The 17859-nt window shown below is 43.2% G+C and overlaps 1 protein-coding gene across 1 annotated transcript in view; it reads right to left on the reverse strand.

Moving 5' to 3' along the window:
• Positions 1–10522: 10522 nt before the first annotated feature.
• LOC124716779 (tryptase beta-2-like) overlaps positions 10523–17859 on the reverse strand; it is a 113984-nt gene continuing 106647 nt past the window's right edge. Inside the window, exon 5 of the mRNA XM_047243327.1 lies at positions 10523–10693. Within this exon, the coding sequence (XP_047099283.1) occupies positions 10523–10693 (171 nt within the window). The remainder of the gene's footprint in view (positions 10694–17859) is intronic.

Below are 17859 nucleotides of genomic sequence, written 5' to 3' on the forward strand. Positions count from 1 at the left end.
TGCTGATTTTGATGGAAAAGATTACTCAATCGATAGCGCACAATACGCAGTTGAGAAATGTATTAACATCTAGAAGTGAGCGGGAAACCGCATCTGATCAGCCGTTGTTGCCTAGTGTGGAGAGGATTGATCCAGCAGCAGCGAGTTTGATTATTCCGTTTTCTGGCAAGGCATTTGAGGATGTGCGCTGTGATGAATGGTTGGTCTGATAAGCAGTTGTTAGATATAGCCAAAATTAGATTAACGGGTGAAGCAAAAAAATATGCAGCGTACACTCCGCTGCAGAGTGAAAATCTCATTCTGGAAACATCCCCCAGGCTGTGGCTAAGCTATGTCTCCGCAATACCCTTTCTTTCAGGAGTGCTAGTTCTGCAAGGTTCGCAGGAGAGCTTCTGTAAAGTTTGGAAGGTAGGAGACGAGATACTGGCAGAAGTATAGCTGTGAGTACCGGGCGTGAGTCGTGCTTCGGTAGCTCAGATGGTAGAGCACTTGCGCGCGAAAGGCAAAGCCCCCGAGTTCGAGTCTCGGTCGGGCACCCAGTTTTAATCTGCCAGGAAGTTTCATATGTAAGTTGTTCCGAGGCCTTAAGGAGGGCGGGAAAGTTCAAGCAGTTAAAGGAAGGGCTTTTACAAAGGTACAAAAAACAGAATAGCTCTCGGTATTTTAGAGAGAGGTTAAGTACAATGACGAAAATATAGAGGGAGTAGAGAAACTTGCGGACAGAATAAGAGAAATTAACGAGTACACTTACGAGTTGCGTCAGAGCAATGAAGCGAATGGTGTTCTGTTGCAGGAGGCCGAGCAAAAGGCATTTGATGTAGTTTTGAGGGGGTTACCGGCGCATATGGAACGGAAAGTGCGTGAAGGGAATCCGAAAGATTTGTATTCGGCCATTCAGCTGGCAATTCAGTGTGAGGAAATAGACGTGGCAACAGGGGTATGTGACAGTCAAACAGTGTTTACAGCGAGTATAAAATATGTGGTCGTACGCGACATGTGCAGAAGCAATGTATCTAGTCACCAAGGAATAAAGGAGTGGAAATCAGCAGCGTGGAGGATGGAGCAGTAGAATTAGTAGGGGTGGACAATCGTTAAACGGCAGAGGGGTCCCAAGACCCACTTGAGAGAGCTCCTGTTTAATTTCAGTGCTACGACTACGAAAGCAGAGATGGGATGTTCAGTGGTAGGATTCGTAGGAACTAAAAAGCTTAAGATTTTGTTGGACACAGGGGCGCAAGTGTCAGTGGCTACTAAGAGTTTAATTCGACCAAGGAAGTTAGACCCACCACGTTATAGGTTGCACGGAGTGGGGGATAAGGAGGTCACGCCCTTGGGGTCGGTGACAGTTGACTTTCGCAAATAAAGTCCGATTAAATGCATGCATGGAGGTGGTACCATAGGTGAGCGAGGGCTACAACATGGTCCTATGAGTAGATTTCTTGCATCAACATCATGCCAAAATCGACCTTGGACAACGAATTGTGGAACTTGGTGGATAGCCTGGGGGAAACTGTTGTGAATGCAGAACTGTTGCGAGGGATGTTCAATGTAATGAACAAACCAACTGAACCGTGTACATTAGCATTAAGGCTTAATTCGTATGAGTGTGTGTCTAGTGGCACCGGGATGTCGCTTTGGTAAGTGTGGAGTCAAATCTACCTGTGGGTGTAGTATGTGTTATTGAACCATTTGAAGATAATGAATTTTTGGATTCATTGGGTTGTTTTGTGAAACATAGTATTGTACACGTACAGGAGGCGAACGACGGGCGAGTAGTTCCCGTGAATGTGGATAATTTTAGCGCTGTAGACGCGAATTTGAGGAAAGGAGTTTTAGTAGCAAATTTGGATGTGCCAGGTGACGAAGACTGGTGTTTGAGAGGTAGGCGAAGCGATCAGCCACTAACTGCCGGTAGAATGGAGGACAGAGGGCCGTCGAACTGCTGAAAAAAGTAAATGCAGCAGTTTGCATTCACAAGATACAGGCAGAAGGGGTCCACTGGCGCAACCCACGTGTGCGTACGTGACTCGGAGCGGTGTGTTAGCAAAAGAGAGGCACACAGCCGTGTATAGATAGGTTCTGGTTTTCTAACAAGGCACTGAAGTGTGACAGCTCTCCTGGACAGCGCGTCATGTCACACCACCGGCTACATGTAGCAGCAGATGCGTCATCAGCGTTCCAGGCCCTGGCGGGTCACTGGTTCGACCCTCTGAAGCCTACGTGAGGTGTGTCGTCAGGCAGCCAGTGGCGGGCCACTCCACGGCGCGCTACCGCGGGCAGTCGTCCTGGCTTCCAACATATGGCGCAGACATCCTGAGGCGAGAGCAACAGATTCGGACACCGGATTGCGGGCGCTCATTGTCAGCTTGATCTCAGCTACGCCAGCGAGGAAGGACGCAGCGGGCTACTCGGCGGCTCCCAGCAGAGCACCGCTGAGTCAATGGGGAAGAAGACCGCTGAGCTGGCTGTCGGCGCAGCCCTGACGACGCGGTCCTACAAGGCCGACACACATCAGCGCATTGCACTGGGTCGCTGGGACGGTGGCCTCAAAATTGCGGGACTCTATGACGTGGACTGAGGTGATGTGGCACTGTAGTGGAAACAAATAAATCATTTGGAAAGTTCTCGCCGAGTTTTAATACGGCACCTCGTGGTACCATCCACTACACTTGTTGTGTTCCCGCTACATTTGGTCATCCAGATACGTTCAGTGGCAGAAGTCGCCACTACATTTTTGAGATGTAGCTATTCCATTTCAGCTATCTCATTTGTTACATTTCTTTCTCCTTTTGTCAGTTAAAACCAATAGTTCTAATGCTATCCCCGGACTTGTATTTGATCTTGTCTTTTTGTCTGACTTAAGCACTTCATCTATCAAAGTTCCCCATTCATCTTGTGTTTTATTCCTATACCCTGCATCAGTCAATTGTTGCTGAAGGCTGTTTCTGAAACTTGCAACAGCCTCTGGTTCTTTCAATTTATCCATTTCTCTTATCCTTGATAGACATTTACCATACTCATTGAAACCACATATGTGGGTCTCCATGCTACAACACAATCATAGGCCTGGCAGATGTTACTAGTGTCGTATTCAGTCCAAGCATACAAACAGAAACAGAAGAAATGGTAAATAATGTTTTTAAAAATATTGACTTGTTTTCTGTGAATGGTCTCACTGTCACTTTTAAAAAGATACACCATACTCATTTCTGCACGTCTAGGGGTACTGCGCTACACACAGAGACGAAGTAGTAATAATAATAATAATAATAATAATAACCACAGCGACTGCATAGAAGCGATGGAAAAACCAGATGTCTATAAATATCTAGGATACAGGCGAAAAATAGGCTATAGATAATACAAATATTAAAGAAAAACTAAAAGAAAAATATAGACAATGACTAACAAAAATACTGAAAAATACTGAATTGACAGCAAGTAACAAGACAAAAGCTATAAATACTTATGCTATACCAATATTGACCTATTCATTTGGAGTAGTGAAATGGAGTAACAGACCTAGAAGCACTCAATACACTTACACGATCACAATGCCACAAATATAGAATACATCACATACATTCAGCAACAGAAAGATTCACATTAAGCAGAAAGGAAGGAGGAAGGTGATTTATCGACATAAAAAACCTACATTATGGGCAGGTAGACAATTTAAGAAAATTCTTTATAGAACGAGCAGAAACTAGCAAAATACACAAAGCAATAACACATATAAATACATCGGCTACACCATTGCAATTTCATAACTTCAACAGATACAAAGAAAGTAAATAGGAAAAAGAAAACACTACATGGCAAGCACCCGCATCATCTAACACAGCCACACATAGATCAAGACGCATCCAACACATGGCTAAGAAAAGGCAATATATACAATGAGACGGAAGGATTCATGATTGCAATACAGGATCAAACAATAAACACCAGATATTACAGCAAGCATATTATTAAAGATCCCAATACCACAACAGATAAATGCAGACTTTGCAAACAACAAATAGAAACAGTAGATCAAATCACAAGCGGATGTACAATACTAGCAAATACAGAATACACCTGAAGACATGACAATGTATCAAAAATAATACATCAACAATTTGCCATACAACATAAACTAATAAAACAACATGTTCCTACATACAAGTATGCACCACAAAATGCACTGGACAATCATGAATACAAAATATACTAAAACGGAACCATTACAACAGAAAAAACACCACCACATAACAAACCTGACATCATACTCACCAATAAAAAGAAGAAATTAACACAACTAATCGAAATATCCATACCCAATACAGCAAATAACCAGAAGAAAACAGGAGAAAAAAATTGAAAAATTCATCCCAAACTGACTGAGGAAGTCAAGGACATCTGGCATCAGGATAAAGTTGACATTATACCAATTATATCCGCCAGTACATCAACGCAATACAGCTACATCATAATGTATATATACAACTACAGAAATCTGTAATTATTGATACATGTTCAATTACCCGAAAATTCCTAAATGCAATGTAACATATACCATACAGTTAAAAGGAAGTCACACTTGATCAAGGTCCACCTCACTTTCCATTTTTAATCAGACATAACGTCTGAGAAAGGAAAGAAATAATAATAACAAATGTAACACACAGTGAAGAAATAATAATGCAATATGGAAAATTCTTAGATGTCGATATTGATGAGAATTTAAATTGGAAGAAGCACGTTATGGAACTCCTGAAACAATTTAGTTCAGCGACATTTGTACTTAGAATCATTCCAAATGTTGGGGAGAGACAAATCAATAAGTTGACATATTCCAAATCTTCGGGAGAGCCAAATCAATAAGTTGACAAATGTTACATATTTTAATTATTATGTTATAATAATTTAATTCAATAACGTCTTATAGAAAAATGTTCTGAGGCAATTCATTTTCAAGAAAGTAAGTCTTCATTGCGCAAAAACGTACTGCAAGAATAATATGTGGTACCCACCCATGGCCATCTTGTAGACATCTGTTTAAGGAGTTAGGCATTCTGACTACTGCTTCACTGCATATTTGTTCCCTTGTGAAAAAATGGATAAGGTACAGTCTTGGATTCCACATTGCAAGTACGGAAAATGAAGTTTGGTTTTGGGCAGTCAGTCAATACTCCTAATAGTGACAGGTTGCAGAACAACGTAGTGTTCTGTGTGTACAGGTGTGCCACTAAATATAATTACCATCGAAGCTCATGTACATTGTAAGGCACAGTGATTGTCAGAGTTTTTTGCGAAAATATCAGTATCAGTCCGTGGCTAAATACCAGTAAAAGATTTCAGCAAAGTACTATATTATGAATTTTCTAGAAATTTAACCAGAAAGTGACATGCATTAATTTTTATGTTCATTTACTCTGTTATCACTATGACAATTCTGGTACAGTGATTGTTTGTAAGACTAAGACAAAGAGTAGCTTTATTCAGGGTCAACAATTTAATATGAATCACTTGCTTCATGGCCCAGTTATATACACAAATTGCACTGAAAACAGATTGCTTTCTCACAGATGAATTGTTCAATGTACCATATAGCATGGATTTCTCATCGTGTAGCATGAATTCCACATATTTCCGTTGAAAATTAAATTTCCACATGGTTTTGTTGGTCTGGACCGAAACTTACGTATTTTGATACCATAATGAATTTCACACATTTCTCAGATACCAACTTCACGCTTAGAAACACGAGTTTAACTTTTAACAGGAACGTTTCAATACATAATGTTCAAAATGTAATTGTATGTACAAATTAATTTGCGATGTGAATGTAAAATGACTCGTACACGTCATAACAATCTGTCGTACAAAATGACCCGTGGAGAATGTAACTAACGAACATGTTAGTTGTGGAGAAGCTCAAACATAACCGTTGGAAGAAGCAGTAAATCTCATACCCAGTGTACCCAGTGTGTTTTGAACGCCTTTACTACTAATACTGTCTTTATTCTCTAAACACACAGAAATAAACACTTCACTACAGGTTTGTTTCCAACGGACTGCACATTTCTTTCCTCTTATATTAGTTCATTTGAGATAAATCTACCAGAAAACCATGAAAAATTACTTACCAGAATTCGTTGCTCTTGTTATCATTTCCTTGGAACCGGAAGCTGTCATATAAAGCACCACTAATATTTTTTTGTAGGACCTTCACTGGTGAGTGGCACACGTTACACTTTCTTCCTTTTACGACAAGGCACTGGTCATTAAGAGTAAATAATTACTTTATAAAATTTTCAGATCCATAAAAAATTCAAGATAAATCGAGTCACTGATTTCGGCAACTGAAAAAGGTAACTCACTCGTGTTTACGACAAACTGAGAAACTCGAACTATTCAGCGTCCCACAAAGAAGACATATGTCCGAGAAGGAAAGGTGTGATAAGACTTTTATATGTGGCTCGAATATTTTTTGAACTTATCACCTATACAAACAGAACAAAATAAAATGATCATTCTGTGTCGCTAACACAGGGCTGTCAAGAAGCGGCATTTCTTATACACAAACAACCAATGAGGAATTTTACTATGAGACACAATGATCGAACAACACCTACCCTTGTGCAGGTTATCTGACGGGTCTGTTCTAATACCAGGCGGGAGATGGTGGTATAAGAGATTTTAAATGGTGGCATGGGTGTAACTAATGCAGTAAACCAATTTAAGCCGAAATTTCACGTGGAACTAAAACCTGTATCTTTCTGGAAAACACTATATTTTAGGATGAAATTAAGTTTTAATTACTGCAATTCTTATGCAACACCTCGCAATTAAACTGTTACGTTCACACCAAAATTAGACTTCAGCCTACTCTACAGATGACTGTCACGCCTCGCACCTATTTTGTATTCACATCCCATAGTTTCGCAGACGTACGACCTGTCACCTGCACAGACTTGGGGCCGTGCTGTAGATCAGTCTCCCATCACAGCCAGATCTTCTCCATTCTTGCCAGTGCTAAGGACTTCCTGCCACTTTACCACTGTCTGAACTAACCACATGGCCACAAATCTTCATATCTTCTAAAGTGTTGCCTGTAACGGTGACAGCGTTTCAAACTAAGTTATCTGTTCTCATATTCAGTACCATATTATAAATTCCAGCATCCAAAAAAATCACCCCCCGAAAAGAGTAAAAAGGTATGAGTGTAATTGTGATTTTAGGTAATCTAGCATGTATAGTGCTAATCACCAGTGGGAAGTACGTGGCGCGTTGGAAAGAGACTATTATCAACATTGATTACGCCTTTTCAAATTTTGTTAATTATTCAGAGTATGGAATCTGCGTCATTTGGAAAAACGCAGTCCATATGGAAGATGATGATCTCGTTAACTTCAGATTAATTCTGCTGGATGTGATTCGTATACCTGTTGTCATGCAAGTTTGGTTCTGTCTTCGCCAGAGGCGCTACAGCCTCTTAGTTAGCTGTGAGCTTCTTGAGTTGACATTGATTCTGATAGAGGTACCACAGAGACTTGTGTTCCCTTAAGTTCCCAGAAGAGTTGCAGATGTTAAGCTGTCTTTCATTAGTTACTCTCAATCAAGCAGATAATCGCCGTTTGGAAATACCTGTCCTCACATGCATCTCGACAACATACAATCTGTAATGTAGAGAATATCATTTATTACAATTAAAACATAACACATAAGTGAAAAATATCATGCATCTGAGATAAGAGACAGTGAGGGCTAATGTCACCACCAGCTCCGTGGCAGTCGCTTAAGGAAATGTTTATTTGGCAGGTGGTCCACCACCATACCTACTCAGATTCTCAGTCCCTGCTTGCCATATCCCAATAATAATATCACCGAGGAAACTCTTTAGTTATGTTCTGCACTATTATTTTTCTAAATCGCGAACTAGGTTACAACTTATATGGCCATCGCCAGGTGACAGACGAATCTCACAGCTACAAAGAAAATAAGATGTGTGTTAGGGACATGTTAGCGGTGCGTGTAACACTACCACTTCTAAAAAACAATTTGTGATCCATTAAACAGAAATTGCAGAATATAAGGTAGATTTTTTTTTTCATTTTGATATTAGTGGCCAGTTCGGTCAGGCGCCGCCCTCCGAATGCGGAATGCGTAATACGTATTTTTATAAATACTTTTGTGTTAAAATAGTTAATAATGATATTAACAGAAATACGCGTTGTCCTTTGACAATATGTGCCTGACCACACGTATTTCGAGGTGGTGATTACCTCGACAGTTGATATTACATTGTTTTATCTGTATGTACACTACTGGCCATTAAAATTGCTACACCACGAAGATGTGCTACAGACGTGAAAATTAACCGATAGAAGAAGATGCTGTGATATGCAAATGATTAGCTTTTCAGAGCATTCGCACAAGGTTGGCGCCGGTGGCGACACCTACAACGTGCTGACATGAGGAAAGTTTCCAACCGATTTCTCATACACAAACAGCAGTTGACCGACGTTGCCTGGTGAAACGTTGTTGTGCTGCCTCGTGTAAGGAGGAGAAATGCGTACCATCACGTTTCCGACTTTGATAAAGGTCGGATTGTAGCCTATCGCGATTGCGGTTTATCGTATCGCGACATTGCTCCTCGCGTTGGTCGAGATCCAATGACTGTTAGCAGAATATGAAATCGGTGGGTTCAGGAGGGTAATACGGAACGCCGTGCCGGATCCCAACGGCCTCGTATCACTAGCAGTCGAGATGTCAGGCATCTTATCCGCATAGCTGTAACCGATCGTGCAGCCACGTCTCGATCCTAAGTCAACAGACGGGGACGTTTGCAAGACAACAACCATCTGCACGAACAGTCCCACGACGTTTGCAGCAACATGCACTATCAGCTCGGAGACCATGGCTGCGGTTACCCTCGACGCTGCATGACAGACAGGAGCGCCTGCGATGGTGTACTCAACGACTAACCTGGGTCCACGAATGGCAAAACGTCATTTTTTCGGTTGAATCCAGGTTCTTTTTAAAGTATCATGATCGTCGCATCCCTGTTTGGTGAGATCGCCGTGAACCCACATTGGAAGCGTCTATTCGTCATCGCCATACTGGCGTATCACCCGACGTGATGGTATGGGGTGCCATTGGTTACACGTCTCGGTCACCTCTTGTTCGCATTGACGGCACTTCAGTGGACGTTACATTTCAGATGTGTTACGACCCGTGGCTCTACCCTTCATTCGATCCCTGCGAAACCCTACATTTCAGCAGGATAATGCACGACCGCATGTTGCAGGTCCTGTACGGGCCTTTCTGGATACAGAAAATGTTCGACTACTGCCCTGCCGAGCACATTCTCCAGATCTCTCACCAATTGAAAACGTTTGGCAATGGTGGCCGAGCAACTGGCTCGTCACATTACGCCAGTCACTACTCGTGATGAAGTGTGATATCGTGTTGGAGCTGCATGGGCAGCTGTACCTGTACACGCCATCCAAGGTGTGTTTGACTCAATGCCCAGGCGTATGAAGGCCGTTATTACGGCCAGAGGTGGTTGTTCTGGGTACTGATTTCTCAGGATCTATGCACCCAAATTGCGTGAAAATTGTAATAGTGTAGTGTAGTGTAGTGCAATATATTTGTCCAATGAATACCCGTTTATCATCTGCATTTCTTCCTGGTGTAGCAATTTTAATGGCTAGTAGTGTATTTGGAACCATTAGGGTGAATGGTGGGAAGTTCATACTTGTTATATCGTCTACTCACTGATATAGGTCGAAGTGTATGAAACAGCTGTAAAGAAAAGTTGAATTACAATGAGCTGCAAAACAGGACCTTAAAGCAAAGTGCCGAATTACATACGACAGCATCCACCGTGGCCTGTTAAATGCTCAGTCCTCTACGTACCCTCTTTCGTCAGAGACTGAACACTACATAACTGATATAGACTTGTCAGTCCTGAGATACATTTGATGAATGACAGATTTATGTTGGTTTTCAGTGCACTGTCCTGGACCCAAACAAGACTGAAATAGTAAATTTAAAAAAAAAATTGGTGTGATTCTCCAAAATTTTAGCAATTCTCCAAATGAATACTATTTATGTTAATAAATAGCTAAATATGTGCAATATTCAGGAAACTCAATGTCAATGAGTTAAAAAGTATGAAAACGATGTTATTGAAAATCTTAAGTACAGTCGTTGCCGAATGTAGAGCCATTGCTACATCGGAAAGAAACCATCGCTTCTCTGTTGTGAAGAAATAAACAGTCGTTTATTCGATAGAGTAGGGTACATCAGAGAATTACAACATATTCTAAATATATTCTACCGTATTATTTTTTCACCATTACTAAATGTACTATCCTGATGTATTCTTATTTTGATTAGGATCCAGTAACCCCATCACCAGGTTTGTGGTAGAGCAGAGACAGAACCGAAGTCGAAGCATTTGCTTTGAAATTGTCCGAACAGTGAGACAGCGTCAGTTGGGAGCTGGGCGGCAAGCAGAGCCAGCTTCTCGCTAGACGCTGATCTGGGCCGTCTTGGTGATCCAGTCGAGGACTGAGGTAACCCTGGTGTAGGCGCCGGGCACCCCGGCCGCGCCGCAGATGTCCTTCGTCAGATAGCCCGCTATCCCGATCTGCTTGAACCCTCCGCCGGTCTTGAGAACCAGAGCAGTGCCACTATCTCCCTGCAATGCAGACAGTTGTTTACTTACACCTCTGCTGCAATTATGAAATAAGCTTACCAACAGTGTTACCCCTTGAACTAATGGATTGATGCATAAGTTCGTAGCAAAGGATGCACATAACAGATACTTTCGTCACCAAAAATATATTCTCCCTCACTATTTACAGCGCTGGGGTAACTTTTCCATTCGGCGACTGTAGAAAACACGTGGTTTTGACACGAACTCGTCGAGCCTGTTCGGTGCGAATTTTCATCCGGAAAGGAAGTTCCTTGAAGGTTGTTCGATGTTGTTGTTGTTGTTGTGGTCTGCAGTCCTGAGACTGGTTTGATGCAGCTCTCCATTCTGCCCTATCCTGTGCAAGCTTCTTCATCTCCCAGTACCTACTGCAACCTACATCCTTATGAATCTGCTTAGTGTATTCATCTTTTGGTCTCCCTCACGATTTTTACCCTCCACGCTGCCCTCCAATGCTAAATTTGGGATCCCTTGATGCCTCAGAACATGTCCTATCAACCGGTCCCTTCTCCTTGTCAAGTTGTGCCACAAACTCCTCCCCAATTCTATTCAATACCTCCTCATTAGTTATGTGATCTACCTATCTGATCTTCAGCATTCTTCTTTAGCAACACATTTCGAAAGCTTCTATTCTCTTGTTGTCCAAACTATTTATCATCTATGTTTCACTTCCATACATAGCTACACTCCATACAAATACTTTCAGAAACGGCTTCCTGACACTTAAATCTATACTCGATGTTAACAAAATCCTCTTCTTCAGAAACGCTTTCCTTGCCATTGCCAGTCTACATTTTATATCCTCTCTACTTCGACCATCATCAGTTATTTTGCTCCCCAAATAGCAAAACTCCTTTACTACTTTGCTACACGAGTATCACAGTGTGTTGCTACATAGTTACAGCAAGCAGTACAACGAAGGTCAGCATCCGTAGTACCGATACTGCACAAATTCAAACCGAATTGACTAATGTAAAGCAACAAATCGAAGCCGAACTTATCGGATGGAAACAAGATATGGAGGAAACCATGCAATAGAAACATTCATACCTCAAGTCGAAGATTTCAACAACCTATGTTACATTTTCTGACGAAATTAGGCCGAATTTGGAAGCAACAACGTTCATAATGAGTAGCTCTGTACCGACAGCTAAAAGTGAAGTTGCGATGTCAGACACATTCCCTGACAATATACCAAACGATAATGTGTACACACAGATGCACATGGAAGAGAAGCTACTAAAGCATCGACAATTTCAGACCTTTCTACCGGAGAAGCGATCGGTTAATCCAAGCATTCAAGGATTTAGACGAGTCTTGCCTAGGGCACGGTCTGATGCCCAGAAAATCAGTTTCATCGCGGGCTGCATACAAGGCGAAGGAACCTTTTGGTGTACAGATGTGGTGGAGACATGCCAGACGTATGAGGAATTTGAAAAGGCTTTTCTCAACCGGTACTGGTGTAAGGGAATCCAGGAGCGTTTGAAGAAAGAGGCGTACAATCCAAAACCCTTCATACCAGCCAACCTTCGGAGATACTTCGAGATGTATTTCAATAAGGGCAGATATTGAACCAGAGCAGTTCCTCAGAAGGACATAGTGAAAATTATTAATGCCTGACTTTTGGTAAAGGTGCGTGAGAAGTTAATGTACGCACCAGAAGCCGATGTTGAGGAATTTCTACCCGTGGTGGACACAGTTGACCTTCTCCAAGAAGATTTAAGACAAAGAAACCAAAATAGTGGTCCGTCTAATTCCTTTAATAAATATTTTGGAAATCAGAATGAACACAACCACAATAACAGGCAAAACAATTCGGGTAGCACGAATCACGCCAACGTCAACAAATGAACAACGTTCATTGACTTAATGAAAATGCACCGAATTTTCAACCTCACTTGAAGAAAAACAGGAGGTATGACAGGCGTTTTGACCCTATGTATGCAAACAACCAGGGAAACAACACAGAAAGTGGACCACAAAAACAAAGCAACTGGCAACAGCCATCAAACTCGGACTAGTCTACTGCTAGTAACAACCTCCAACTAGAGAAACAATCCGGTGATAATTACGGATTAACAGATGAATCAAGATCATCAACCAACCAACAGCTAAACTAATGCGACCGGATCGTGTCCCGGAGGAATGGTCGTCAGTGGAGAGAGGGTTGTAAGTAGGCTGTTCAGGTTTTTTTTATTGGTAACGCCACCTCTGTATAAAAATCACTGGCTGTGCTGTGTGCAGTCTGTGTCTAGTTTGCATTGTTGTCTGCCATTGTAGCGTTGGGCAGCGGCAGCTGCATGTGAACAGCGCGTAGCGTTGCGCAGTTGGAGGTGAGCCGCCAGCAGTGGTGGATGTGGGGAGAGAGATGGCGGAGTTTTGTAATTTGTCATGAACTGCTATATATATGATGACTATTAAGGTAAATACATTGTTTGTTCTCTATTAAAATCTTTCATTTGCTAACTATGCCTATCAGTAGTTAGTGCCTTCAGTAGTTTGAATCTTTTATTTAACTGGCAGTAGTGGCGCTCGCTGTATTGCAGTAGCTTGAGTAGCGAAGATTTTTGTGAGGTAAGTGATTTGTGAAAGGTATAGTTTAATGTTAGTCAGGGCCATTCTTTTGTAGGGATTATTGAAAGTCAGATTGCGTTGCGCTAACAAAATATTGTGTGTCAGTTTAAGCACAGTCTTGTATAAATTGTTCTAAGGGGACGTTTCAGGGTCTCCAATGAGAAAATGAGTATGTTCAGAATGGTCATAATTTAGAGGATAAACTGACTGAAGAAGAAAGGAGATATGCCACTAGAAGGATGGCACTTTTTACGCTGATGATTTATGTGGTGTCACCGCCAGACACCACACTTGCTAGGTGGTAGCTTAAATCGGCCGCGGTCCATTTAGTACATGTCGGACCCGCGTGTCGCCACTGTGTGATCGCAGACCTAGCACCACCACAAGGCAGGTCTCGATATACGAACAAGCACTCGCCCCAGTTGTACGGACGACATTGCTAGCGACAATACGGACGAAGCCTTCCTCTCATTTGCCGAGAGACAGTTAGAATAGCCTTCTGCTAAGTCCATGGCTACGACCTAGCAAGGCGCCAATTGTAACAGTGCATGTATCTTACGAGTCGCATTTGTATAGTCAAGAGAGATGTATCACAAGAAGACATTAAAGTATAAAGCAGCTACGTACTTTTCTTGCTACCATTCAATAGTTATCCTGTTCCAGACTTGACGCCCGTCGGCGTGTGTGTACGCGTGCCTTTCTTTCGGCTACTACCGTGTGGCGTAACAGTCTTGTTACGTCACTACAGATTGGCGACGAGTAAAAACTTCTTTCTGATTGCTTACATTTATTTGTGTCATGGCTTCGCCACATTCTCCAGATGTGCTGTCCGAATTTTATCGCTTGCAGACTCAGCAGACGCAGGCGTTATTGGATGCTCTTGGACAGCTCGTCCAGGGTCAACGTGCCATTGAAACCGATGCGGCGGCCGCCGCTTCACCGGTACCGCAGCCACAACCTGCCGTTGCACCACCGTTTCGCAGTTTTAATGAAACCCACGAGACTTGGCAGGAATGGTCCCGCCAGTTTGCCTTCCATCTCGCCGCCTACAGAATTCAAGGTAATGAGCGGCAGCCATTTTTGCTTTCTTCTGTCGGTGTGTCCACCTACCGTGTGATAGTGAAATTGTTTCCCCGACGCGACGTAGCAACTCTGTCCTACGAGGAAATTTTGTCTGCTTTAGATGCCTATTTCAAAGAAACGGTTAATGTGGTTGCAAAACGGTATACGTTTTTTCGTACAAAACGTACGGCCGGTCAAACTAATAGGGAGTGGGTAGCAACATTGCAAGGACTTACTATGGACTGTGCCTTTTGACTGTGACTGTGGCCTTTCTTATGCAGATACAATGGTACGTGATGCAATTGCACAGAACGTTTCTGATGTTCGCATACGGGAGCACATTTTGAAACTAGTTAATCCCTCCCTTCAACAAGTGATAGACATATTGGATAGACAAGACACACTTGACTGTGCTCAGGAATCTTTTGAAACTTCGCCAGCAGTGTGTAACATTAACCGGCCCGCCGGGCGAGCTGCGCGGCCCGGTCAACTGCCCTCGCGCAAACAAACGAAGCTGCCGCCGCGCTCTAAGCCACGTGTGCCGCGCCAGCCCACAAATGCAGTGAAATCATGCCCGCGGTGTGCTACTAGACATTCGCGTGAACATTGCCCGTCACGCCAAGCTATTTGCTTTTTCTACAATAGGAAAGGACATGTTCAAAGTGTTTGCCAGAAAAATCTCAGATCAGACAATCACAACCATTCCAGGCCCTTTGCTTCGCGCCGGAACCGAACCAAGGACACTCAGGATCGTGGACCTTCGCCCATGGACATTCATGTCGTTAATTCCACTTCGTCCAGTGACACTTTCTCTAACAGTGACTGTGTTCGTCCCACAAAAACTGTGCGTCGACGTCGCCGGAAATCACGTCAATTAGCAAGTGATTCTGTACAAGTATCAGTTCAAATTGCACAAAACAGTCGCTCTTGTCGTCAGCAGGACAATAAACTTTTTGTGGACTTAGACTTTGAAGGCATAGTGATACCATTCCAGCTCGATACCGGAGCTGCAGTTTCCTTGCTCAATCACGACACGTACAAACAACTGGGCGCACCTCCGTTGCATGCCTGAAATGTTAAGCTAACCACATATTCAGGACAGAAAATTCCTGTGTTAGGACAGTGCAGCCTTCTTGCAACATACAAGGGACAAACAAAACTTGTGTCGTTTTACATTCTTCGTTCTTCTACTGCAGTGAACTTGTTTGGCTTAGATTTATTTCAATTGTTTAACATGTCTATTGTAAATCAGGTCCTATCAATGAATCAAACTGTGCCTTCAGACAGTGTTTCTCGTCTGTGTGACGAATTTGCAGACATTTTTGCACCGGGCTTAGGTTGCGCTAAAAACTATGAAGCACATTTGGAACTGAAAGTAAACGCGCAACCGAAATTTTTCAGAGCGCGCAATGTTCCCCACGCATTGCGTGATGAGGTCGCAAGAACATTAAACGATCTGGAATCACAGGGTGTAATTGAACGTGTGCAAGCTTCTCTCTGGGCCTCACCCTTAGTCATTTTGCCAAAACCTTTCGGAAAATTGAGACTTTGCGTGGACTTCAAGGCCACAGTGAATCCACAACTAGTGACTGCTACTTTTCCTTTGCCCCGCCCGGAAGATCTTTTTGCTAAACTGTGCCCGGGAAAATATTTTTCAAAGTTGGATCTCGCCGATGCGTACTTGCAAATACCGGTGGACGACGAATTCCAGCGCGTGTTGGTGGTTAACACGCATCTTGGATTGTACAGATTCAAAAGACTGCCGTTCGGGTGTGCATCCGCCCCTGCCTTGTTTCAGCAATATTTACAAACTATTTGTGCGTCGGTCCCTACTGCAGCAAACTATCTGGACGATGTAGTGATCTCCGGACAGACAGAAGAAGATCATCTTGCGAACCTACGAACGTTATTTCAGGTCTTGCGACAAAATGGTCTTCGCTTGAGGAAGGACAAATGTGTGTTGTTTGCTCGTGACTTACCATACCTGGGCCATGTCATCAATGCCCAAGGCATACATCTGAGTCCAGAGCACCTCCGTGCCATACAAGAATTGCCTTCCCCTCAAAATGTGAAACAGCTGCAGAGTGTGGTGTTGGGTAAAATTACTTACTATCATCGCTTTCTTCACAATGCTTCTTCCATTTCAGCTCCGCTTCATCGCTTACGCCGTAAAGGTGTTCCGTTCGTCTGGACGACGGAATGCGAACGCGCCTTTCGCCAGTTGAAATCGGCGTTGCTTTCTAATACTTGCCTCACGCCTTTCGATCCCCGGAAACCCCTTTTGTTGATGGTAGATGCATCGGATTTCGGGATCGGTGCTGTGCTTGCGCACAAAGTTGGCTCGCATGATCGCCCTATTGCCTTTGCGTCAAAATTGCTCTCATCTGCGCAAAGAAATTATTCCCAGATAGAGAAAGAAGCTTTGGCTCTCGTGTTTGGTGTTACTAAGTTCCATGATTTCTTGTGTGGTCGTCATTTTACCATCATCACAGACCACAAACCTTTGACATCGCTTTTTCATCCGAACAAGCCTGTACCTCCGCGTACGGCGCAGAAATTCATTCGCTGGTCTATTTTTCTCTCGCAGTACCGCTACGATATCTTGTATCGCTCTACTGCTAAGCACGGAAACGCCGATGCGTTGTCCCGTTTGCCTGTTGCTGAGGATAAAGCATTCGATTCTTCCGAACTTGCTTGCATGTTCATTGATTCGGAAACGGATGAAGTGGTCGAATCGTTTCCGATTGATTTTCGTCGGGTAGCTACAGCCACAGCTGCTGATCCTGTCCTTGCTACCGTTTTGCGTTTTGTTGCTACGCAATGGCCTTTGTCAAAGTCTCGGATCGAGGATCCGTTGGTTCGCCGATTTTTTGCTCACAAGGAGAGACTTTTTGTTCGACGTGGTGTTTTGTTGTTGCGTTCTGATAATGATCAGTCCCGAGTCGTGGTCCCACGTTCGTTACAGTCCTCTGTCTTACGGCTTCTTCACCAAGGACATTGGGGTATAGTGCGAACGAAACAACTTGCTCGTCAGCACTGTACTTGGTTCGTAATCGATGCTGCAATTACGACTATGTGTTCTTCTTGCATGGCGTGTGCCGAACAACAATCCGCACCGCCGCGGAAAGTCTTTGCATGGCCAAAAGCCACTTCCCCTTGGCAACGCTTGCACATTGATTTTGCTGGTCCATTCTGGAATGCTCGATGGTTGGTTCTGGTCGACGCCTTCAGTAATTTTCCTTTTGTTGTCCGGATGTCTTCCACGACGTCCTCCGCCACCATCCAAGCGTTGTCTGCTATCTTTTGCATTGAAGGTCTTCCGCAGACTATTGTTTCCGACAATGGCCCACAATTCATGTCCACAGAATTTCAGTCAGTCTGCCAGGCCAATGGTATTCAACATCTGACATCTGCGCCGTTTTCGCCTCAGTCAAACGGTGCCGCTGAACGATTGGTCCGGACTTTCAAGTCACAGATGTTGAAATTGAAAGAGTCGCATTCTCAGGAGGACGCAT

This window comes from Schistocerca piceifrons, chromosome 9 (assembly GCF_021461385.2).
Source record: "Schistocerca piceifrons isolate TAMUIC-IGC-003096 chromosome 9, iqSchPice1.1, whole genome shotgun sequence".
Classification (NCBI taxonomy): domain Eukaryota; kingdom Metazoa; phylum Arthropoda; class Insecta; order Orthoptera; family Acrididae; genus Schistocerca; species Schistocerca piceifrons.